General features: G+C 36.5%; 1 protein-coding gene across 15 annotated transcripts in view; it reads left to right on the top strand.

Annotated features, from left to right (window-relative positions):
- Nucleotides 1-26,727, top strand: part of STAG2 (STAG2 cohesin complex component) — a 145,341-nt gene that overhangs the window by 68,198 nt on the left and 50,416 nt on the right. For 14 of the 15 annotated variants that reach the window (XM_012475322.2, XM_012475352.2, XM_012475315.2 and 11 more), the window contains 9 exons: nucleotides 5,412-5,576; nucleotides 12,417-12,513; nucleotides 17,630-17,706; nucleotides 20,541-20,745; nucleotides 22,662-22,813; nucleotides 24,291-24,364; nucleotides 25,478-25,601; nucleotides 26,403-26,501; nucleotides 26,598-26,677. In XM_012475322.2, coding sequence (XP_012330745.1) covers nucleotides 5,412-5,576; nucleotides 12,417-12,513; nucleotides 17,630-17,706; nucleotides 20,541-20,745; nucleotides 22,662-22,813; nucleotides 24,291-24,364; nucleotides 25,478-25,601; nucleotides 26,403-26,501; nucleotides 26,598-26,677 — 1,073 coding nt within the window. Of the gene's footprint in view, nucleotides 1-447; nucleotides 571-5,411; nucleotides 5,577-12,416; nucleotides 12,514-17,629; nucleotides 17,707-20,540; nucleotides 20,746-22,661; nucleotides 22,814-24,290; nucleotides 24,365-25,477; nucleotides 25,602-26,402; nucleotides 26,502-26,597; nucleotides 26,678-26,727 lie in introns of all 15 variants that reach the window. The other variant, XM_064361299.1, reaches the window with a different exon arrangement.

Below are 26,727 nucleotides of genomic sequence, written 5' to 3'. Positions count from 1 at the left end.
GTAAAGTTGCAATTAGTAGTAATAATAATAATAATAATAATAATAACAACACATCATTGTTTCCAGTAGTTTATTATGTAAGGCACAGTATGTTAAGCAAAATGCAGTGTTCTGTTGGCTTTATTTTTGTTTTCCCACAAGTAATAAAATGTAAAGCAAAGCAATCTCTTATTCTAAAGCACTCTAAAAATGTAACATACAACATTTTAAGGCTAATGGGTTACAGCTGACCGTAGTTTTACTCTTTATACGTAATGTGAAAGATTAAAAAATAACAAAGTTAAGTTCTGAGTCATTACAATGTAATTTTAGAATATGAACGGGTTAGCCTGAGGACTGCAGATAACTTGGCAAATGGTTAAATTAGTTTGTTGTTTTGGAAAGTACATTTGACTCTGCATGTGTGTAAATACATTATGCATAAGATAACTTGTTTTTGTTGTTCAGCATTTGTTTTTCAAAATGAATTTTGGATTTATATTGTCTCATGACATACTTTGAAAAAGTCTTAACAATACAGAAGTTTACGATGACCAAAGTGAAATTTTTCCATAATCCTATCACCCAGAGGTAATTTATTCTTTAAACATTTTGATGCACATACTTTTATTCATACACCTATGTATAAACATGGATATTACATTTTATTTAAGTGGAGTCATAATATGCAAACAGTTTAATGTGCTTTTAAAATGCAATGGTATGTTATCAACAACTTTCCTGTAAGTGAATGTAAAACTCTGTAACTTTTATTATTTATTTTAATTTTTAAATTACATTTATTTATTTATTTATTTATTTATTTATTTTGGAGATAGGGTCTCACTATGTTGCCTAGACTGGAGTGCAGTGGCTATTCACTTGCACAGCCATGGCACGCTACAGCCTCAAACTCTTGGGTTGAAGCAATTCTCCTGCCCCAGCCTCTCAACTGGACTGCAGGCACCACAGGCTTTTGCCACCGTATCTGGCTTCTCTGTAGTTTGTTTTTTATTTTTGTAAAGATGAGATTTCACTATGTTCCCCAGGCTGGTCTTGTACTCCTGGGCTCAAGTAATCCTCCTGCCTCAGCCTCCCAAAGTGCTGGGATTATAGGTGTGAGCCACCACGCCTGGCCATTCTCTTGTGATTTTTAATGGTGGCAGTGACATCACATTTAATGTATGGGACATTATTTAACTAATGCTTGGAATATTTTTTGAGTGCTCATAATTCATGTGTATCATAATTTTGTGTGCTGTCTTATTTCCTTAAGAATTTGAGAGGGGGACATGTATAGAAATGTTAACTTATGGCTATCCAAAGATAACCTTAATTCTATTGGACAGTATACATTAATTCATTACAAAATCATTTTTTTCCATTAACCTACTTTAGCCTTTGATTTAATTTACAAGTTTGAACAAGATTCTTGGTGGCACCTGAGTAGAGGACTCTTTGAAGTTTTTGTGCTACAATTTGTTTATGGTTATATAGCTACTACTGTGGGTGAGGTGTTGGGACAAATCAAGGATTTATTATAAGAGCAACTGGATTTTGACACTATACTATGTATGTTCCATATGTTGTACTAACAGTTTCACATGTTAATCTAATATTTGAACAATTGTGTAGATGAGAAAACACCATTATTATATTGGTAGGAAACTGAAGTCCAGAGAAACCCAGAGGTTAAAGGATTTGAGCTCAGGTCTGTGCCTTTAAGCCTGTATATTATACCACCTCCTAAAGTCTTCATGTAGAAAATTTTTTTCTGTCCAAGATTGTACATAGGTTAGCATATTTGCTTCTTGTGTAATACTTCCTTTTTATTAACACTCCTTGCACATTTTTTTTTTCTAGCATGGCCTATCCGTTCTGCCATTTTAATTGTCCCAAATTGTTTTTCATACTGACAGGGACTATTGAGGCATTTGATAGATAAACTACAAATATATAGCTCCATGTTAATTAACATTTTTATACTTTACTAGTGTACTGTGTTATAGTTGATCTTTTCTTTCAACCTTATCTCTGAAATTCCTTTTACTGGGGACGAAAGCTTTTCATTGTACAATTAGGCATTAATGAATTAGGTTGACAAAGACTGAATCTCATTTACAGAATATAGCAGTCCCCCTTATTCTCAGGGATACATTCTAAGACCCCCCAGTGGTTGCCTGAAACTGAGGATAGTGCTAAATCTTGCATATAGTACATTTTTTCAATATGGTAACCGAAATGGCTAGTAAGTGACTAATGAGCTGCGTGGATATCCTGGACAAAGGGATGATTCATGTCCCGGGTGGGATACAACAGAATGATGAGTGATTCTACCATTTGGAATGGTGTGCAATTTAAAACTTTTGAATTGTTTATTTCTGGAATTTCCTACTGAATATTTTTGGACTGCAACAGACCAAGGGTAACAGAAACTGAATAAAGTAAAACTCAAGAGAGGACTACTGTATTGCAAATTAGCAAGTAATATGTTTCAGCTGTTGGGAAGGGATTTGAAGTAACAGTTAAGAGTCGAGTAGTTTTGGACTCCTGGAGGAAGAAGGGACCCTCTAAATAATAAAGTACATAAATACCACAGGCTTTCAGTGGAAAGAAATTTGTAGGCGCGGCTATAGATCAGAGATGCAAAAACTATGGCTTGTTTTTGTGCTGTCCAGGAGCGAAGAATAGTTTATATATATATTTATTTTATTTTTTATAGAGGCAGGGTATCGCTCTATTGACCAGATTGGTTTTGAACTACTGGCCTTAAGCAATCTTCCAATCTCAACCTCCCAAAGCTAGGATTACAGGCATGAGCCACTGCTCCCACGCCTGTTTTTGTTTTTTTTTTTTGAGACAAAGTTTTGCTATTGTTGCCCAGGCTGGAGTGCAATAGCGCAATCTTGGCTCACTGCAACCTCCGCCTCCCGGTTCAAGCAGTTCTCCTGCTTCAGCCTCCCGAGTAGCTCTGGGATTACAGGCATGCACCACCACCCCCAGCTAATTTTGTATTTTTAGTAGAGACAGGGTTTCTCCATGTTGGTCAGGGTGGTCCTGAACTCCCGATTTCAGGTGATCTGCCCTCCTCGGCCTTCCAAAGTACTGAAATTACAGGCATGAGCCACTGTGCCTGGCCCAGTCCTATTTGTTTGTTTGCTTATTTATTTATTTATTGAGATGAAGTCTCAAACTCTGTCACCCAGGCTGGAGTGCAATGGTGTGATCTCTGCTCACTGCAACCTCCGCCTCCCGGGTTCCAGCGATTCTCCTGCCTAAGCCTCCCAGGTAGCTGGGATTACAAGCATGTGCCACTACGACCGGCTCATTTTTGTATTTTTAGTAGAGATGGGGTTTCACCCTGTTGACCAGGCTGATCTTGAACTCCTGACCTCAGGTGATCCGCCCTCCTTGGCCTCCCATAGTGCTAGGATTAGAGGCGTGAGCCACCATGTCTGGCCCTGTTTTTATATATATATATATATTTGGAGATGGAGTCTTGCTCTGTTGCCCAGGGTGGAGTGCAGTGGTGTGATCTCGGCTCACTGCAACCTCTACCTCCTGGATTCAGGCAGTTCTCTTGCCTCAGTCTTCCGAGTAGCTGAGACTACAGGTACATGCTGCCATGCCCGGCTAATTTTTTGTATTTTGGTAGAGATGGGGTTTCACTGTGTTGTCCAGGCTGGACTTGAACATCTGAGCTCGGGCAATCCGCCCACCTCGGCCTCCCAAAATGCTAGGATTACAGGTGTGAGCCACGTGCCAGGCTGTTTTTATATTTTTAAATAGTTTTAAAAATAAAGCATATGCTACAGAGACTGTGCGTGGCCCACAAAGCCTAACATATTTACTATATAGTACTTTACAGAAAGCTGGCCAGTGCTTGCTCTTTAGATTGTAGAGATGTGTTGTTTTAAAAGAGGCCTTTAAGAAATCACCAAATCCAGGGGTCATAATACCTTTCTGTAAAGTATTTTAATTCAACCCTGACATTTGAGAAATGAGGACTCTGAGTTAGGGAATGGCTTGTTTTCTTAAAGTATAAGAGCTGTGGTAGGTATTTTTATAGATTAGGCAGGTAGGGAACCTTTTCACTGATTTTTTTTTTTTGATGCCCCCACACTCCAGTAATGACAACTTTTGTTATAATGGGCTTCATTTCCATAGTTTTCATTAATTGAATTTTCTTTCTTTCTTTTCTTCTTCTTTTTTTGAGATGGAGTTTTGCTTTTGTCGCCCAGGGTGGAGTGCAGTGGGGTGATGTCAGCTCACTGCAACCTCCCGTGTTCAGGCAATTCTCCTGCCTCAGCCTCCTGAGTAGCTGGCATTACAGGTGCCTGCCACTATGCCTGGCTAATGTTTTGTGTTTTTAGTGGAGATGGGGTTTTGTCATGTTGGGCAGGCTGATCTCGAACTCCTGACCTCAGGTGATCTGCTCGCCTCGGCCTACCAAAGTGCTGGGATTATAGGTGTGAGCCACCGCGCCTGGCTAGTAATTGAATTTTCATGATGAATAAATGTTAGAGGGAGGCTTAGAACAAGAAGGAGATTGATAAACCTACTCCTACTGTTCAGAATTTCTTGTTCAGAGCACTGCAGTGATTTCTAAGACTAACAATAAAAATAAAATGTTGAACTGAGAATATGGTACATATTTGATAACGAGTTTGGTTATTCTTGCTGCCCACTTCAATATGCATCCCAAAGCTATGTAAGAGAGTAATATAAAACTTGGAGATAGCTACCTTGATTTACCTGTGCTCTTGGGATTTCTCTGATGATACTTGAGAGATATTTTTGCAGTGTTTTTCAAACTTTCTTGATATTTTGAGGGCTTTTAATGCTGTGTTTTTATATTACTTTTAAAAAACGGATTCAAATCTGTATTTGTGTCATTGTTTCTGTTGGTCTTCCTACCAGATTAAGATTCATGTAAGATTTACTGAGCTCCTTTTAACATATATTTTTTCATTTTACAGTGATAATAATAGCTGACATTTTTCTGACTTTATTATATCCTGGCTATGTTTCTAAGTACTTTGTGTTTTTGTTATCACAGCAACCCTATGAGGTAGGCACAGTTTTATCCTCACTTTACAAATTAGAAAAACATCACTGAAACATAGTGTGGTTAAGTAATTTGCCTAAAATCACTCAGCTGATAGTAGCAGAAATTTACACCCACAGAGTCTGTCTGCCTGCAGAGGCTATGCTTCTAACTACAGTGTCATGTGAGACATGGTAGTACACATGAAAAAGTGGTTACCACAAGGAGGCTATCACAGTCATCAGTTTGTTATAAATGGATGGAATTCTTTAGGGCAAGTTTAAGCATGTTATAATTATGTACCCTATCAGCTGCTTCTACTGTAGCTGTGTTTGAACTCTCAAGGATAGTGATATAAGTTAACCACCTCCTATTTTTTATGCAGACTTGTAAAAAAGGCAAAAAGGGCCCAGCAGAAAAGGGCAAAGGTGGAAATGGAGGAGGAAAACCTCCTTCTGGTCCAAACCGAATGAATGGTCATCACCAACAGAATGGAGTGGAAAACATGATGTTGTTTGAAGTTGTTAAAATGGGCAAGAGTGCTATGCAGGTAAGATTGATGTTGTTCTTCCTAGTTCATTTGTACTTTTTAAACTTTATTGAGTTATATAGAGTATAGCCCTGATTTTTCTAATTGCATCTTATTTGTTTATTTTTTGTTTATTTTTTTGGGACAGAGTCTCCCTCTGTCACCAGGCTAGAATGTGGTGGCGTGATCTCGGCTCACTGCAGTCTTTGCCTCCTGGTTCAGGTGACTCCCCTGCCTTAGCTTCCCGAGTATCGGGACTGTAGGCACACACCACCATGCCTGGCTGATTTTTTTGTATTTTAGTAGAGACACGGTTTCACAACGTTGGCCAGGATGGTCTCGATCTCCTGACCTGGTGATCCGCCCACCTTGGCCTCCCAAAGTGCTGGGATTACAGGCGTGAGCCACCATTCCTGGGCTTCTAATTGCATTTTAGACATACACTACTTATTAGAAAAAAAACAAAATCATCAGTAAGCTCTTGGGATGTATTTCTTTATATATAAGACTTTCAAGCTGTCTCTTGATTCATTTTCTGCTGCATTTTTTTTTTTTTTTTTTTTTTTTTTTTTTGAGACAGAGTCTTGCTCTGTTGCCCAGGCTGGAGTATAGTGATATGATGATCTCGTCTCACTGCAACCTTCACCTCCTGGGTTCAAGCAATCCTGCTGCCTCAGCCTCCGGGTAGTTGGGATTACAGGCATGCACCACCACACCTGGCTAATTTTTGTATTTTTAGTACAGATAGTGTTTCATTATGTTGGCCAGGCTGGTCTCGAACTCCTGGCCTCAAGTAATCTGCCTGCCTTGGCCTCCCAGAGTGCTGGGATTACAGGCGTGAGCCACCATGCCCAACCCATTATTTTTTTAATGGCATAAAGTAAAAAAAAATGATTTGGTCAGAAATATGCTGATGTAAATCATGGCTATGAGGTCTCAATTTGCCCTCAATTTATATAGCTGCCATTAAAATATGAAGTCTTCTACCCATATTGAATTCCTGGTTCAGTGACGTAATAGAATTGCTGTCTACTTTAGTAAATTGAATTATTTTGGTCACTGTCATCTATTACAAATTTTATTATTTGTGCTTGTTTCTTAGAAGAATAAAATGTTGGAGGCATATTCATGTCAAATCATTCAGTGTTTTCTCTGCATACTTTTATGACAGTAGTAACATTTAGGCTTTATAATGTTGGCTAAACCCATATGGTTTTAAAAGGTGGAATAATATACTCAAGGAATATATATACTTAATAACGTTTGAATGTAATTTATAAAAGCTACAGGAAATAGTTTTTTTTTTTTTTTAATTTTAACTTTTAGATACAGGGGTTACATGTACAGGTTGGTTATATGAGTATATTGCACCTAGGAAATGAGCGTAGTATCCAGTGGATAGTTTTTCAGTTCCCACTCCCCATTCCCATTAGTTTGCAGTGTCTATTTTTCCCACGTTTGTGTCCACATGTGCTCAATATTTAGCTTCCACTTACAAGTGAGAACATGTGGTATTTGGTTTTCTGCTCTGCGTTAATTCGCTTAGGATTGTTGCCTCCAACTCTACCCATGTTGCTGTGAAAGACACAATTGCATTCCTTTTTATGGCTGTAGGGAATAGTATTTCTTCATAGAAATAACTTTAATTAGTGATGGGTACACATGAATGGTTTTCTGAGAACTAGCCATTCAGGCTTTTTGTTAATAAAAACTGAAACAAAACCTTGTTTAGAAATATACAGTTAGCTTAATTTGTGTGGTTTTGTAAATAAAATGTATCAAATGAGACTAACAAAGAACAGTTTTACATGTAAAATGTGAAAATACCTGTTAATTGTTTGAGCTTTCACCAATTTTACAGAACAAAGAACTTAAAAGGTGCAGATTTATTCATACCATTCTAATGTACCTTTGTTTATCTATTTATTAATGTTTGCTTGTATATTATTGTGATTAGAGTATGGATTCTTTTTCTTGTTTAATGTTTTAAATTACTGTTTTGAATATGTTTGGCTTTTCAAAAATAAATAATGTTTTATTATATTATTGTACTATGGTTTATTTTGTCATTCCTCAATTTTAAAAATTACTTTTCTCTCTCTAGTTCTCCTTTTGGGTTATTTTTATCAAGAGGATAAATTATTTCAGTTACATTATATTGCATTTAATTACTTTCCCTCTTATTTTTATATTATACATTTTCTCTGTAATATTTTGTTCTAAATAGTTAAATGCACTAATCTTCTTTCTTCAGCTGTCTTTTTAACATCAATGTCTTAGTCCATTTGGGCTGCTATAAAAAACCAACATAGGCCAGGCATGGTGGCTCACGCCTGTAATCCCAGCACTTTGGGAGGCCGAGGAGGGTGGATCACCTGAGGTCAGGAGTTAGTGACCAGCCTGGCCAACATGGTGAGACCCCGTCTCTACTGAAAATACAAAAATTAGCCAGCCGTGGTGGTGGGTACCTGTAATCCCAGCTACTCGGGAGGCTTAGGCAGAAGAATCGCTTGAAGCCGGGAGTTGGAGGTTGCAGTGAGCTGGGATTGTGCCATTGCACTCCAGCTTGGGCAATAAGAGTGAAACCCTGCCAACAACAAAGAAACAAAACACACACGCAAAAAAATGAATATAAACTAGGAAGCTTATAAAAAACAAACTTATTTCTCATAGCTCTGAAGGCTGGGAAGTTCAATATTAGGTGCCTGCAGGTTCATTATCTGGTGAGGGCCTGTTTTCTTGTTCACAGATGGCATCTTCTCACTGTGTCCTCACATAGTGGAAGGAACAAGGCTTTCAGGGGCCTCATGATTTAATTGCCTTCTATAGGCTTCACTTCTTAATACCATAACACTGGTGACTACAGTTCAATATACAGTTTGAACATACAACCATTCAGACCACAGCTATGAGAAATCCTGACTCATGGCCATGGCTAATTAGGCTATTCCATTTTTGTCTAAAAATGAATATTTTCCTTAATTTTTGTGTTGCTTATGGTTTGTCATTTTAAGATTGTACCTCTTATCTGTGCCATTTGGGTTTTTTTTTTTTTTTTTTTCTTTTTTAAGGTAGGGTTTCACTACGTTACCCAGGCTGGACTTGAACTCCTGGGCTCCAGCAATCCTCATGTCTCAGCCTCCCCAGTAAGTGGGACTATAGACACATGCTATTGTGCCCAGCTTGTTTTTTTGTTTTGAAATATGTTTCCCTCTTAAGAGAGAATGTCTGCAGTATCTCTTCATTGATTTCTTGGAATCTCTTCCCCAATTCCATTTTGCTGTGTGTTCCCACTTGTGTTACCCTTTTAAGACCAAATTTGATGGAGGAAGTCCTCTATTTAGAAACTTCCAAGGGTTCTTTCTTACCTAAAATTTCTAGCCCAGATTTCCTTATGCCATATTTTCTGTCCCCCAGTCACAGTGTATATTCTGTCCCTAGGCTTTTCTTTTTGTTTTTATTGTTGTTTGGAATAGTTTTCTTTTACTCCCCTTTTGCATATCAAATAGGACTGAGTGAATTAAATGTCACTCTTCTAAAGAGCATTCTCAGACACTGTCTACTACTTTTCCTTTCCAATGTGTTTTTTACTCTTTTCATTATATAGTGCTTACACTGTGCCTCACTTTGATTCTAGATTGCTAATTCTTTGATCAAGGATCATGTATTATTCATTATTTTTGCATTGCCAGGATACAGCTATCTCAGTTATTATTATTATTATTATTATTTGAGACAAGGTCTCACTCTGTCACCCAGGCTGGAGTGCAGTGGCGTGATCTTGGTTCACTGCAGCCTCCACGTCCTGGGTTCAAGTGATTCTCATGCCTCAGCCTCCTGAGTAGGTGGGATTAACAGGCACACGCCACCATGCCCAGCTAATTTTTTTAGTACTTTTTGGTAGAGACAGAGTTTCATCATGTTGGCCAGGCTGGCTATCTTAGTAATTATAAGTGAGAGTCAATAAATACAAGACTAGCTGTTGTTTTAAAAATAGTTGTTACTGTTTAAGAATGGAGAAAGTGTCCGGGCGCGGTGGCTCACGCCTGTAATCCCAGCACTTTGGGAGGCCGAGGCGAGTGGATCATGAGGTCACGAGATCGAGACCATCCCGGTCAACATGGTGAAACCCTGTCTCTACTAAAAATGCAAAAACTTAGCTGGGCATAGTGGCGCGTGCCTGTAATCCCAGCTACTCAGGAGGCTGAGGCAGGAGAATTGCCTGAACCCAGGAGGCGGAGGTTGCGGTGAGCCGAGATTGCGCCATTGCACTCCAGCCTGGGTAACAAGAGCGAAACTCCGTCTCAAAAAAATAAATAAATAAAAATAAAAGAAAAAAAAAAAAGAATGGAGAAAGTATGTATATGCCCCCTAATTTTCTTACATAGCAAATGTTGAATTTTGCTACATAAGTTCTCAGCATACTATTTGATTAAAAATTTTAAGCATATTTCAGTAGCTCACATTATTTTTATTACTTATTTATTTTTACTTACTTTCCTAGTGTAAACTCTACTTGATCTTCATGAATTACTTTTTAATGTGATGTAGTATTGTCTTTGTAAGAGTTCATTGAATATTTTGTATCTTTATTGATGAGAGTAGCCATTGTTCGATTTATCTGTTGATGCATAACAAATCACCCCAAACTTAGTGATGCAAAACAACAATCATTTTATCATGCCTAATGATTCTTTGGGTCTGGAATTGAGACAGAACTAAGTGGAGATGATTTGTCTCTGCTTTGTGATGGCTAGGGCCTTAGCTGGGACCACTTGAGTGCCTGGCACTAACACAGTTAGGGACTATAATCATTTGGAAGCTTCTTTACTCATGTTTAATGCCTAGTCTGTAGTGATAGGAAGGCTGAGCTTAGCCAGAACTGTTAGCTGAGTACCAGCAAATGGCCTTTGTGGCTAGGGCTTCTTACAGTATGGCTTTTGGGTTGGAGAGAATGTCCTGAGAGTAGTGTCCAGTTTGCTAGTGATCCAAGAGACCGGTGCAGTTTCTGCCTGGCATTCTGTGACCTAATTTTGGAAGCATCACTGCATTTTGTTCTAGAGAAAATGACATAGACCCTGCCTCTTACCGGGGAGCAATGTCCAAGAATTTGGGGCCATGTTTGAAAACTGTCACCATCCCTATGATACATTCTTTTGCTGTTTATTTCCTGTATCATATTTGGGGGAAAATATTGAGTACATTTCTTTCGTAAATTATGTTGGTTAATGTACACTAGCTGTTATAAATACAAAAAAGTAGAAATTAAGTAGAGTTTTAGAATAATTCCAATCAGTCTCTCTGAACCAGGTATTTTTTTGTTTTTTCATACTAGCTCGTTAGTAGTAGATCCAAATGAACCAGGTATTTCTTAGATATTTCTTTTCCTTCCTTTCTTTCTTTCTTTATTTTTTAAGAGACAGGGTTTCACCATGTTGGTCAGGCTGGTCTTGAACTCCTAACCTTGTGATCTGCCCACCTCGGCCTCCCAAAGTGCTGGGGTTACAGGCATGAGCCACCGTACCCAGCCTTTTCTTAGATATTTCCTTGATTTATCTTTATTGTGTAATCATAGTATCGTTTTTGTATATTAAATTCTACATTTTTTAGTCATTGTTTGTACCTGGGTTTCCCATTTATTGGTGTATATCTTAGAAACATTTCCCTCTCCCAACCTTTTGTTTTTTACACTAGCTCTTAATGATCTTGATTTTATTTATTTGCTCTATTTAAAATTTTTTTTTTTTTTTGAGACAAGAGTCTTGCTCACCCAGGCTGGAGTGCAATGGTGTGACCTCGGCTCACTGCAACCTTCATCTCCCGGGTTCAAGTGATTCTCCTGCCTCAGCCTCCTGAGTAGCTGGGATTACAGGCATGCACCACCGCACCCAGCTAATTTTTGTATTTTTAGTAGAGATGGAGTTTCACTATGTTGGCCTCTTGAACTTCCTGACCTCAGGTGATCTGCCTGCTTTGGCCTCCCAAAGTGCTGGGATTACAGGCATGAGAGCCACGGCCCCGGGCCTAAAAATTGTTTTTTTTTTTTTTTTTAAATCAGTTTTGTGGTTGCCTCTCTCCCCTCCAAAGGAATAAAGTACTCCTTTTATTTTTTAGTTCTTTTTCTTTTTTAAGAAATAACCATATTGAGATATATTGACCATACTATAAAATTTACTCTTTAAAATACAAATTGAGAGTTGCACAGCCACCATTACAATATAGTTTTAGAATATCTTATTTATTATTATTATTTTTTGAGATGGAGTCTCTCTCACTCTGTTGCCCAGGCATGATCTTGGCTCACTGCAATCTCCACTTCCTGGATTCAAGCGGTTCTCCTGCCTCAGCCTCCTGAGTAGTTGGGATTATAGGCGTGCACCACAACCCTGGCTTATTTTTGTATTTGTAGTAGAGACAAGGTTTCCCCATGTCGGCCAGGCTGGTCTTGAACTCCTGACTTCAAGTGATCCACTCACCTCTGCCTCCTAAAGTGCTGGGATTATAGACATGAGCCAGCACACCTGCCCTGTATTGTCTTAATTATTTGAAATCCTCCCCTTCCTTTAATGTCACTAAGAAATAATAAGTAATTACACTTGATGGAATTCAGTTCCATAGTTTCCACATTCTTTTCAATGCAAAATAAATAGAAGATTGAGATGTCATTTTGTGTTATCAGACAATTGTTTTACTGAATTTGATTATTGTTAAAATTGAACTTTAAATTTCAATATGTAAGTATTTATATTAATTTAAAGTATTGTGATACTATATAACCTTGAATTTTATGACTATCAGACTTAATTGATTTTGAGAAAATTGGAAGAAGCTAATGATTTTATTTTTTCCCCTCTGCTGTAGTCGGTGGTAGATGATTGGATAGAATCATACAAGCATGACCGAGATATAGCACTTCTTGACCTTATCAACTTTTTTATTCAGTGTTCAGGCTGTAAAGGTAAGATATATTTATTTTTAAATCAGCGGCTCTCAAATAGTCACATTGTTGTTCCACCTAGAGAGATGCTGTTAGCACTTTACATGGAAAATAATGCTAAGGCATTATTTGCATCATATCCATACAAAATTTATAAGGGAAAAAAAGAACAAAGGACAAAATAAGAGAGAAAGTCTATTGATAAAGTTATATTCATATGTGAAAGTTACCTAAAAACTTAGCAATTTGTAAAGGTTATGTTACTTTTATTAGATATATTTCCCACTTTCAGCATCTGGTTTTAGGAACAAAGAAATGGATTAAGAAGGGAGGAGGAAGTTAATAAAGAGATACAGATTCAAATGACAGGGAATTACACAGTGTAGGGAGTTAAAAAGTGCCATGAAATAACAGTAAGTAAGTAAGCAAGCAAGCAAGTACCTTATTTAAATTAACGTTAAGTAGGTTAAATAAGGTATTAATGAAATTGCCATTTCTTCTAAAAGGTAAAGAAATTTTGCTGTGTGTAGTGGTATCTTCTTTAAAGTATTTTATTTTAAAATACTTTATTTAAAAAATATTTTGAACAAGAAATGATGAAAGTACAAATTGCAAAAATTTCTTCCCTAAGAAATATTAGGGCAGACATTTGGCAGGGGGACAAAATGATGTAAACTGGGGAGTCATATATCCTCATATGGATCAGCAAATGAGTCAGTCAAGATTATGGGCAGGTTCTAATGTATCTGGTATCTCTCAATACTTAGCTCATCCTTGAAATTCTGTATGATGGCCAGGCAAATACATTTTGTGGGGATTTCTGGGGGTATTTTTTTAAAAAGGAAAATGGCACCCAAAACATGAGCATTCGAAATCGGGAGAGAGAAGCTTGCTTAAAAATAGATGTAAAACGTTAAGATGGTAAAGAATGATTTATTTAAACAAATGCAGAAAATGAATTGTAAGAAGCAGTTTAATTCTGCAGTATTCCTTTAAAGATACTGTAATATCTTTGAAAAACAAGTAACATTGGCATTTTGAGTTTGATCATAACATTCAGTGTAGTATGTGTATTAAATGTTACCTATCTGTGAGGTATAGAAAGATAAATATATTCAGTTTTTGAGCCTAGGATCTTTATGATGTCACTAAGGTGCTGAGAAATGTAAAATATTGTTTTAATCATAGAGTATAGAGAGCTGTCTAGTTTGCTTCATTTGCCTAAAACAAAAGTAGCTTTAATTCAGTATTAGAAAATTCCATTGACTTCTGCTCAGAGATGTTGTCGTGATGTTACTGTGGTATCCTTAAGGTTCTGAACTAGATTGACTGTTTAAAGATGAGCTATATTAAAATAATTTTTGCCTATATACAGTCATTTTTTTTCTGAGATAGGATGGGTACAAGGACCTGCTTGTTGTGTTATATAATCAAGGGCTATGTCCTTTCTCATTAGACTCTTTGCAAACGGAAAGTTGAGTGCAGATGACTGAACAGGTGCCAGTAATACTGTGATGAGTTGAAATTTTAAATCTTAAGTTCCCCCTTTTATTTTATTTTATTATTATTATTTTTTGAGATAGAGTCTTGTTTTGTCACCTAGGCTGGAGTGCAGTGTCATGATCACGGCTCACTGCAGCCTTCACCTCCTGGGCTCAGGTGATCCTCCCACCTCAACCTCCTGGGTAGTTGGGACTACAAGTGCGTGACAACATGTCCAGCTAGTTTTTTGTTTTTGCTTTTATTTTTTGTGGCCGTGGCGTTTTGCCATGTTGCCCCAGCCTCAAGTGATCTTCTGTCTGGGGCTACAGGCATGTACCACCATGCCCAGCTAATTTTTATTTTTTGTTGAGACAGATCTGGCTATGTTGCCCAGGCTGATCTTCAATCTCCTAGCCTCAGGCAATCATACTACCTTGGCCTCCAAAGTGCTGGGATTACAGGCGTGAGCCACCTTAGTGGCATGAGTTTTTTTTTTTTTTTAATTTAATTTTTTTTTGTAGAGACAGGTCTCTCTCTGTTGCCCAGGTTGGTCTCAATCTCCTAGCCTCAAGCAATTGTCCTTCCTTGGCCTCCCAAAGTGTTGGGATTACAGGTGTGAGCCACCACTCCCACCTGAGTTTCTTAATGAGGCTTCTGAGTTGTAGTTGTTTTTAAAACAAGGCCACAGAGCATGTTCCCTTTGTCAAATTCATTCCTTTTTTGGCATCAATTTGTTTACAAATCAGGAGCTTGCTAACTCAACATTTGAGTCTTGTCACAAGTGAGTTTGTCAAGATTTCTAAAAACTTAAGGTGTTAAAAACTTAAATTATAAGGTAGATTTGAGCACTGCTGTGGTATTTATCTTAGAATCAGGCAATCTCCATAAAGGGGAATTTACTATATAATCAAAGATAAAGCCATTAATTATTTATACACACAAAATTATTTTGATAGAATTATTTTACGCCTTGTAATTTAATATTTTCTACAGACTCAGGGTCGTTATAGGCATCACTTATTTTTCTATAATACAGTGGTGGCTTCTGTAGCTGTTGAAGCATGGAGGGATTTTTGGCCCTATACTCTTCCTGACCGCTCTATTGGTGATTCTGTGGCCAGTGTTTTCTTCTTTTTTTCGTAGTCAGCTGTCACTTTTATTTCTGTCTTTTTTTTCTTTTCAAATAGAGACAGGGTCTGGATTTGTCACTTTTAGATTTACCAGATTTTATCAGTGTTGCTAAAAATGTCCCTCACATTTTTAAGGCAGCAGGCTCTGGCCTTATGTCCTAATCGTGGCTTCACACCTGCCTCAAGAGTTAAATGCAATTTGTGATAACTTCTTTCTTTTCTGCTCTGAAGTTGTTTTCTGCTTGTTTTTGGGTTTCTGGATGTCATGTTTTTTATGAGAAGGGGGAGGAGCTTTAAAAATGAGGCATTGTTGAAAAGTATGCAGTATGTTTGCTTTGATATATTTATATGTATATGTTAATTTCAGATAAACATTCAGGCATTTAGTTACTTTTCCTTCTCTAGCATTCCCAGGCATACAGCACCTGGGTATGAAGTATGGGAAGGTTTTGAAGAGATATACATGATACTAGATGAAAAAACCCTTTTCAAAAGGTTTTTTGTTTGTTTGTTTGTTTCTTTTTTAAGACAGAGTTTCACTCTTGTTACCCAGGCTGGAGTGCAATGACGCGCCTCCGCCTCCTGGGTTCAGGCAATTCTCCTGCCTCAGCCTCTTGAGTAGCTGGGATTACAGGCACGCGCCACCATGCCCGGCTAATTTTTTGTATTTTTAGTAGAGACGGGGTTTCACCATGTTGACCAGGATGGTCTCGATCTGTTGACCTCGTGATCCACCCGCCTCGGCCTCCCAAAGTGCTGGGATTACAGGCGTGAGTTAAAAGGTTTTTGAGAGTGTGTTTGTATGTGTGTGTGTGTGTGTGTATGTGTGTGTTTTGAGACAGTCTCACTCTGTCATCCAGGCTGGGGTGCAGTGGCACTATCTCAGCTCACTGCAACCTCCACTTCCCAGATTCAAACAATTCTCCTGCCTCAGCCTCCTGAGTAGCTGGGATTACAAGCATGCACCACCACGCCCAGCTAATTTTTGTATTTTTTATACAGACAGGGTTTCACCATATTGGCCAGTCTTGTCTTAAACTCCAGACCTTAAGTGACCTGCCCACCTTGGCCTTCCAAAGTGCTGGGATTACAGGCATGAGTGACCATGCCTGGCTGAGAGTATGTTTTTTTAGCTAGAGAAATGGTGCTTTCTTCTGAATTTGTCAACTTTTTAAAACAATCTTTTTTTTTTTTAAAATGTTGTGGTAAGGGCTTTTCTAGGGCCCTTACTTAATACTAGAAATTGATTTCACCCAGGTAAGAGGGAGGTAGCATGATTCAGGTGAATCGTCTCAGACAAATTATTTAATTGCTTAGCCTAAGCCTTAATTTCCTCATCTGTGGAGATGGGATTATGGTTTTACAGCTATGTATATACACAGGTGTGCACACACACAGATGGATGCATATATAAAATATAGCTCTGGTCATTTGAGAAAAATCTATATTAATTATATCTAGTTCTTTTATGAGTCTCATCTTCCTGTACCAAGACGTTCTTCCTTTAGATATTACTGTATTTATGGTATTCCTAGTGATAAGACTGGTAAGCAAAAACAATTCAACAATAAAAATAGGATTTTGAAAATCTAGTATTTACATTGATTACCCCTGCCCCGTCTCTCTCTTTCTCAGTCTGATGCTCCATCAGTGAAACTTCATGTATATTTTCTTACTGCATATTAGAAATTTCCTTTCTGATGTTTGGTCTCCACCTGACTAATGTTTTACTACTTCCAATGTGCACCCTTTCTTTTTTCCTCTCCCATCCTCCTATAAGATTCTAAAGGTCCTTATCAAATTGTTTTTCTTTGACATAGTTCTTGATTTTCTATCTTAGAGCATGTATGGTTTTTCTGGTGGGTATAGAGTGGAGGTGGAGTCAGAGATACAGCATTTCTTTGACATTTCCACACATCAGAGCATTGTTTATAAGTAACCCTTTGACAGTTTACTTCTTTTTCTTTTTGGTATTCATTATTTGTAACTTTTAACCAGATTACAGGCTTCTAGGAGGACAGGAACTACAATTTACTACTTAGCCCTTTTAGAGGATGTTAAGATGTTAGTTACCTTACATAGAATAGTGCTTAATAAAGAAGCCTGACTAAAGTGAACTCTAGCTATTACTCCTTTCCTTATCTTCAGTTTCATCCTCAAGGTTTTAAGTCTTATACTAGATGCTGTCTCACTCTTAATAACATAAAGTTTATGTTAAAGAGACGCCAGTATAAATATTATAGCATGAGTAAAGTAAGTCATGTAGAAATGGCCAAAGGTAATTGTGTTAGGAAAAAAGATATTTGTCAGAAGTGTGGGGCTGTTTTCTTGTGCGTATTGAGAATAGATAGCATTTGTGCTTTATTTACAGATTTGAAAATCATGGTAAAGATCATTAGATGATGGTTGGAGAAGTATACCTTTTATGTGTGACCATAAACTTCTTAGTGTTAGAGACTGACTTAGAAGTTTTCTTTATTCTTTTATCACACCATATATTAACTTCTGACATTTGCAAATTTCAGGAGTTGTCACAGCAGAGATGTTCAGACATATGCAGAACTCTGAGATAATTCGCAAAATGACCGAAGAATTTGATGAGGTAACTTACTACCTTAAGTGTTTTGATAACTTATGAATGTTGATCTTGACTTATTTTTAAAAGTATTATTAAATTGTAAGCATTAGGTTGGGTGCTGTGTCTCATGCCTTGTAATCCCAGCACTTTGGGAGGCTGAAGCAGGTGGATCACCTTAGGTCAGGAGTTCGAGACCAGCCTGACCAATATGGTGAAACTCCTTCTCTACTAAAAATACAAAAAAATTAGGTGGGCATTGTGCCGTGCACCTGTAGTCCCAGCTACTTGGGAGACTGAGACAGGAGAATTGCTTGAACCCGGGAGGCAGAGGTTGCAGTGAGCTGAGATCATGCCACTACACTCCAGCCTTGGCAGCAAAGTGAGACTCTGTCCAAAAAGAAAAAAAAAATTGTAAGCATCAGTGTTGAAGATAAAAGCTTTGGCATTAGATTTAATCAAATGATGCTTGTGTGCAAGCTTTGGCAAGTTGTTGTCTTAGTGTCAGGTGTTTTTTTTTTTTTTCCCCTGAGACAGAATCTCGCTCTGTCACTCAGGCTGGAGTGCAGTGGCAGGTTCTCTGCTCACTGCATCCTCTGCCTCCTGGGTTCAAGCAGTTCTGTCTCAGCCTCCCAAGTAGCTGGGATTATAGACGTCTGCCACTATGCCTGAATAATTTTTGTACTTTTAGTAGAGATGGAGTAGGGGTGGGGGTGTGGGTTCACCATGTTGGCCAGGCTGGTCTTGAACTCCTGACCTCAAGTGATCCACACGCCTTGGCCTCCCAAAGTGCTGGAATTACTGGCAGCCACTACTGCATCCAGCCAGTTTCAATTTCATTATCTGTAAAATGGGCCTAATAGTACTTTATTCATAAGACTGTTACAAAGATTGAATTGAGTAATATTTGAAAATTGCTTAACATTTTACAGTTCCCAGAACATTGCAATAACTTAATAAATGGTAGTTATTATTGCCAAAAATGACAATTTCAGGGAAGAATATAAGAACATATTCTGGAATGTTGTAAAAGGAAGGTTTCAGCAATATTTGGGGAACCTGGTAGCTAGGGCAAAGGAGTATATAGATATTTTTATTGTTTAAAAACTCTTAAGAACAACAAAGATTACATATTAGTTTAGAGTGAGTTTTCCCCCACTTACCTCCCTAGGGCTAGATTGAGTTGATTCTTTATTACAGTGAGCTCTTTGAAGTATCGTTACCAATAAATATATACATAGTATAAATTAAACTTCTTCAGGGAAGAGATTTTGGTTTGTTTGGGTTACAGCTGTATTTCAGTGCCAGTAGTTTTACTCCTCCAAAATTTTTCAGTGTGGGTTTTCAAGCAAAAAACCTTGTCTGATTTGAGTTTTATTTGACCGTTTTTTTCTTGGTTAAACTGATGAAGGAGCTTTGAACTATTATTCTAAAGGATAGATGAGTTAAAATGGCTTTGATGATTACTAAGTGTTATTAATCAGTCCGCAAGTAGTTGAGAGGTAATTTTGAATGGTGGTATTTTTTACTCTTTTAATATTAAATGTTTTAGTGAGAACTTCCTCACTAAAAGGAAAAAACTATTTGAGATAATTGTCCTGAAGTATGGTTTTAAAATGTCAGCAAACCAAGTTACTAACAACAATTAAGATGATATATTTCGATATAGTCACTAAATTAGCTAATCAGAAAATACCAAGAAAATTTTTTTGTGGAATATCAGGAACTTATTCTCAGATGAGATACAACTGCACTTAGATGTAACATGACTTAAGATTTTAAAAAACATTATAATGACAAAAATTAATTGTTAAAAATTTACTAAACTGGTTGGGCGTGGTGGCTCACACCTGTAATTCCAGCACTTTGGGAGGCTGAGGCAGGCGGATCACCTGAGGTCAGGAGTTTGAGACCACCCTGACCAACATGGTGAAATCTTGTCTCTACTAAAAATACAAAAGTAGCCCAGCCTGGTGGCACATGCCTGTAATCCCAGCTACCCGGGAGGCTGAGGCAAAAGAATCCCTTGAACCTGGGAGGTGGAGGTTGCAGTGAGCTGAGATCGTGCCATTGCACTGCAGCCTGGGCAACAAGAGGAAAACTGTCTCAGAAAATTTTTTTTTTACTAAACTGTACTGACAAAATTGCCTTATATCTCTAGGTTACTCTTGTCAGAGACCTTTACTTTTAGATGCTCTATATGGTATTGGTCTCTGATTTTATTTCTGTCGTCTTGGTTGTTTTTAATGATTTGTGGAGAATCTCAATTTACCAATTTACCCTGAGACTAGAGAATGCCCTCTTGTTGTACAAAGGAAAACCTGAGTACCGGTCTTCCAAGGCAAAGCTACCTACATTTCCATTTCTTTAAAAAATTATGATTGTATTTGTTAACTGTGTGATGGATTTGAAGCGAATGAAAACATATTTCTAATGTTTTATTGATTTATACATCATACATCAATTTATTAGATTAGCTGAAAATATGATTTCCGTCATTTTGAATCCATTTAAAAATAGAATTTTGGTTTGGTTTTGGTTTGCTTTTGCTTTATATCTGTGCTTACCACCAGGATGTTTTACTTTGATGAGGGAGGCTTTTAAAAATTTTAACCTGAGTAATTGGTATATATTTTCATTGATTAAAGTGAATTCAGAATATCTATTTTGATCTTAAAGAGCAGAGTGTTCAGAGGTACCCCTACCTTTATATATTATTCTTTTGCCTACTTTGAGGATTAATTGGAGAAGAAAGGTGAGATAAGATATCTTTTCATGCTCTTGCCTAAGGTACTTAAAAAGCAAGCAATTTGTTAAGTCATGCATTCTAAATGAAATTCCTGTTTTAAATTTTGTTTTAGGATAGTGGAGATTATCCACTTACCATGGCTGGTCCTCAGTGGAAGAAGTTCAAATCCAGTTTTTGTGAATTCATTGGCGTGTTAGTACGGCAATGTCAATATAGTATCATATATGATGAGTATATGATGGATACAGTCATTTCACTTCTTACAGGATTGTCTGACTCACAAGTCAGAGCATTTCGACATACAAGCACCCTGGCAGGTGAGTATTTAGAAATATTTTCTACATATTGTCTTAGGCTTGAGATGAAAAAGATTCTCATTAAAAGAGAAAGGAAATAAGAGTGATACAAATTAATTTTATTTATAAAGTGACCACTAAGAGGACACTCACCCCATCCTTCCTGTGAATTATTGGAAATGGGTTGGTAATTTCAGTTTCAATTTTGTGAAGGCATACTATAAGGTATACTATAGCTACTATATGGTGATTTTCTTGTACACTATGCATACTGTGCCACAGCAAGGGAAAATTGGACTATAGGTATGCCTTGGATTCTTGAAAAATACTATGCCACAAGAAGGGGAAATTGGATGATAGGTATGTATTGGGTTCTTGAAGGATATGTTACCAGGGGAGATATTGACAGCCGATTTGGAGATATCATCACAGTCATTTTGCATATGTGACTCTGATGACCGTATAGTTTGTCTCTGGTGTGCATTGCCTCTCCAGGTAGGATGGCCCCTACTGGATCATGCCTGTTTTTTTCAATCACACTGCAAGAAGTTGATTTTTCTTATGTTTCTGGGTAACTTTAGGTTGGGGCAAATTCTTTGATCTTTGAAGTTTACTGAAATGAGGTATATTTTTATACCTCATAAAATCTATTAGTTTCTCTTTTGTGCTTAAGGTAAAATTGTTGATATGCTGTTATTGAATATGTTCTTTTTGAGTTTCAATGAATAAAATAGGCTTTAATTGTTATGATGGTATTCTGATTCTTAATGATATTTTGGTTTTTAATTAAAAAGACTTTTTATTCTCTATGGGTTTTTTTTTTCATTTAGAATATTTTCTCAACGAATTAAGTCTGTGATTAAAGATACACTTCTAAGTCCTTCATTGTTAAAGAGAAAATGCAGTTTCCCATATGTTCTGTTTTTGTTTTTAGATTTGAAGTCAGAAAATACAAATGTGATCTTGCTTTATGCACTTAAGGTAGCAGTGTCAAGAACTTGATGGCTAAAGTAAATTAAAACAAGGATTATGGTGCAAGATGAATAATTTTAGATCAGAGTGACAAACTGGTTTGCTGGGGGCATGAAATTAACTTACAGCAAAAAATTGGGAAATCTTTGTTTAAGAGAGCCAATAGCTGCAAATTAAGATGTAGTTTTATTGTTGTTATATCATGCAATGCACCGAGTCTGAGAAGTAGTCTGGAGTAAGCTAAAGGAAGCAAAAAGTGATCAGATCTTTCAGTTAATAAGTTTTAAATCCCAGGTAATAAGAATCTTGTATCAGGAGTAAGTGTTTAGTAACAGAAGGTAGAGATCTGGAGGAAGTTTTATGAAAAAGCATTTTAATTAAGTGACATTTTACCCTTTGTACTTTTGACTTTTCATGATTTCATCAGTCTTTATGATATAGAGTAAAATGAAAGGAAAGCAAATATTGATAAAATTCCTCAGCTTTTTTATATTATTTGATATAAAGCCATCAAGTTCCTTTTAATTACTGAGATAGCTAAATAACTTCTTTATGAACTAAAATTTACTTTAGAAGGTGAATCATGATCTATGAAAAAGATTATTTTAGGGGACATATGATAGAATAGTGGGATTTAAGTATAGTCTGGAGTCCGATTGCCTTGGTTTGAATCCTGGTTTGACTGCTTACATGAACTGAGGCAAATTTGTAAATTTCCCTGAGCTTCAATTTTGCTGTGAATGAAATGGGTATAATACCTTTGAGAGGGCCATTGTGAGGATTAGGAGATAATCCCTGAAAAGTTATTTTATGTTATTTTATTGTTGTTATTTGTAGCACCTGCGTCTTTCTTTTGTTAGAAGCAGATTAGCTTATTTCTGCTTAATTTTTCTATTTGATCTTAAATTGTAAATTTTTGTATCTGTTAGGTTAATTTCACCATATTTTTACTCTTTAAAAAATAGCTATGAAGTTGATGACAGCTTTGGTGAATGTGGCACTAAATCTTAGCATTAATATGGATAATACACAAAGACAATATGAAGCAGAACGGAATAAAATGATTGGAAAACGAGCCAATGAGAGGCTAGAGCTCCTGCTACAAAAGCGGAAAGAGGTAAACTTTTATATTGAATATTTAGGCTCTTGTGTAACCAACTTGGTCACCATTAATTAGGATATAACTTTGCTAGTGCCTCAGATAATTGTTTTTGAAATATTTAAAAGTAAAAAACATTTCAAATTATTTGCCCAACACAATTCTGAAGAATATTCATGCCAGCAATACTGTTTTCTTATTTTCAATCTGCGTGCACTAGTATTAAGAGTAAAGGGCTTTAAGTAAGGAGACCGGGGTTAGTCTGAGAAGTTATCTTAAGCTTTAGCATTATTCATCTCTACTGTGAAAAACCTTTTGTCAGGATTAAAAGAGGTTTCACAGTTACATGAAATCACTTTGAAAAATAACATAAGCTGTTTATTAGCATCTAAATTAGTAGTTTTTTTTTTTTTTTAATACCATAGAAGGCATTTGTTTAACACTGGTGACTGACCACCAAATTGAACTTTGAATGAGCCTTATGCTAAATAACAATAAATAAAATCTTTTGATGCTGTGGCTGTAATTTAAATTCTTTTTTCATTGGTGATAAAATATTTTGCTATTTCATAATGGAGATGTTTGTTTTCATACCAAATACGCAAAGTCTGAGGTTTCAAAAATATTAGTAATGCAGTTGAGTTCAGTAGTTGTCACAGTCATCTATGAATTTTTGACCTGATCTTGAATTTTTTGGTGGGAGGGGATTGGTAACTGTAATTTTAAATTGGTTGTTTCAGAAATAGTTAATAACTTTAAAAAATATCCAGACTCAAGAAAACTAAGAAAAATCCTGCTATTTCCGCCTGTTTAAATTCCTCATCTTTTTCATATAATTTAAAATATTGATACTTTTCCCTCTTATTTATATGCTATATAATAAATAATATGTAATAAAACTACATTACAGATTACAGAGTTTTTTTTTTATTTTTTTAAGACCGAGTCTCACTCTGTCGCCCAGGCTGGAGTGCAGTGGCGCTATCTCAGCTCACTGCAACCTCCATCTCCCAGGTTGAACCTCGTGCCTCAGCCTCATGAGTAGCTGGCATTATAGGCTTGTGCCGCCACACCTGGCTAATTTTCGTATTTTTAGTAGAGACAGGGTTTTACCATGTTGGCCACGCTGGTCTTGAACTCTTAACCTCAAGTGATCTGTCTGTCTCGGCCTCCCAAAGTGCTGAGATTATAGGCATGAGCCACAGTGCCTGGACTTCTTTACAGTTCTTTCGTAGATATTTATGAGCATTAGAAAAAAATATTAATGTTAATAGCTAAATATTAAAATCCAAGTCAAATATTTCTCAGGTATCAAGGAATTTTATCTACCTGATAATATAACTGTTAATTTTTCTATACGGTTACTGTTGTCTGGTAGAATTCAAAATTCACCAGAATACTGGATAATTCTGCTTTTTTCATGCTTGTAACAACTTAAAGGTGTTCCTTTGATTGTCTTCTTTACAATTGAAAAGAAATGATCTGTTCTTTACAGCTTCAGGAAAATCAAGATGAAATAGAAAATATGATGAATGCAATATTTAAAGGAGTGTTTGTACATAGATACCGGTAAGTTGCGACAGCTTTTTCATAATAGCACTGTATAATTTCTACTTAGCAAGTTTGCGTATATAGTGGTGTAGGCAGTCTAAATTAGCAGGAAGAATGTTATAGTAAAATCATGTTAGACTAAAGTGTGCCATTGAGTTAATTTGGGCAAGTTAACTTAACTCCTGTGAATTTGGTGTTTCCCATCTGAAAAATGGGATAATGCTGTGCCTGACTTGCAGCCCATAGAAGTTACTGCTATTAGGAGTCAGGCTACATAATACTTAATTACCTTTGCATGCACTATGTTAGTAGAGCCTGCACATGCTGACTTCTGACTCTCTTCCCTTCCATTGAATATCAGTGGGACAATTTGGATAGGTTAAAGTGAGATGTTTTCTTTTGCTATTTTGAACGAACAGAGGAAAGAAATAGTAATCTTATTACAATTTCTGCTATAACCTATTTTTAAATTTCAGTAGTATGTTTATTCAGCTTCTTCCACATATCCTCAACCTGGCAGTTACTGAATCAGGTTAATGCTTGCTTTATAATGTCCCCATGTCCATTCTTATATTTTCACTTCTATTGTCACCATTACCTTAGTCTATTTCCTCATTCTCATGCATAGAGATTACTGCAGTTTAGCTAAAATATCCTTTTATTGTGTTATTTCTCTGCCTTTAATGACTCACCAATACTTACAAGATGAATTTAAAATCATTTAGTCTAACATTCACATCCAATTGAGCTTGACCTCAGTGTAATGTGTAAATAATTCTCACCTGGAAATTATGCTCTAGCCAGACAAGTGTGCCTGCTGTCTTCTGAACACACCATGCGCAGCAGGTGTGAGCAAAGGCTGGGATATGGTATGGTATAAAAGGTGGGAATGGGATTTTGTTTGTAGTTTTATATAATTTTAAATATATGTTGATACTTACCCTTTGCCACCTAGACTGTAAGCTTTTGACATTCAGGGCCATGCTTCATTTCTTTTTTTTAATCCCCAGTAATACTTAAGATAGTGTCATATTCATAGTAAATCTGAAGTACTTGGCATCTCTTGAATAAACCATAAGTTTTGTGGTATATTGGCACTAATTATGCATCATTTTTCCTTCCTCCATTCAGTGATGCAATAGCTGAAATTCGAGCTATATGCATTGAAGAGATTGGCATTTGGATGAAGATGTATAGTGATGCCTTTCTTAATGACAGTTATTTAAAATATGTTGGTTGGACTATGCATGATAAGGTAAGATGGCCCTTCAGACTGCTGCTTTCTATACATCAGCGTGGCTGCCTGTAGCTCTCATTCATGAGTTATCTCCCTGTATGTATACCCAGTGACACATTTCTGTAAGCCCCCTCTTTATTCTTTTCTGTCTTCTCTGTAAAAATTTAATTTCTATCACATAAAGTCCCCTAGATTTTTTTGAAACCTGGCCACTGATTTAACCATTAATGGTGAATCAATTTTTTGCTGAAATATTAGAATCATGATGGTAGTGAGGCATTTCTTAGAGCACAAAGAAGAACCAGTATTCTGTTATCTGTGAGCTATATACTTAAAAAAAAATTCTTCAGTTTCGATCCTCTGTTTTGACAAACCTGTATCTTAGCCAGATTATACTTTACAACTTGGTTTCTGACCTTTTTAATATATTTTCATTAAACTACTATTCTGTTAGGCTGCCTCTTCACTTGCCTTGAAGAAGTTAATTGTATATATTCTTTCCATAGCAGAAAATGACTGTGACACATGCTTCTATTGTTTTTTCACAATACTTTTGTACTTAACATTTATGTTAAATATTTTGTTCTTAACAAATTTTCAAAAATTACCCTTTGAACTATAGAAATAGTAACCACATAGGAATTTAATCATAAATGTATACACTGATTATTATTTTTGCTTTATCAAAGATGATAGTTTCTGAAGGAATGCTGTGGTATGAAATGTTTAAAATTTTAAAGTAGAAAATATTGTACACATCTTGAATATTGCAGTTGAAAATACATAGTTTTAATGCATTGTCTCTGTCTTTTTTTTTAGCAAGGTGAAGTAAGACTCAAATGTCTTACTGCTCTACAAGGGCTTTATTATAACAAAGAGCTTAATTCCAAACTGGAACTTTTTACCAGTCGGTTCAAGGTTAGCATTATTTTAAGAATTTACAAATAACTTGTAATTTGCAAACACTTTTCTCTTGCTTTTCTTTTAAAAATATTTTAATTTTTTTGTCCTTAGGATAGAATTGTGTCTATGACCCTTGACAAAGAATATGATGTTGCAGTACAAGCAATAAAATTACTCACTCTTGTTTTACAGTAAGTATATATTTTTTGCATATTTGCACCAATGTTCAGATATCTAAATA

The sequence above is a fragment of the Aotus nancymaae genome, unplaced genomic scaffold (assembly GCF_030222135.1).
Source record: "Aotus nancymaae isolate 86718 unplaced genomic scaffold, 86718_ANA_hifiasm-v0.15.2.pri h1tg000004l, whole genome shotgun sequence".
NCBI classification, from domain to species: domain Eukaryota; kingdom Metazoa; phylum Chordata; class Mammalia; order Primates; family Aotidae; genus Aotus; species Aotus nancymaae.
The sequence above is the reverse complement of the archived record's forward strand: the minus strand, read 5'-3'. Positions and strand labels throughout refer to the sequence as shown.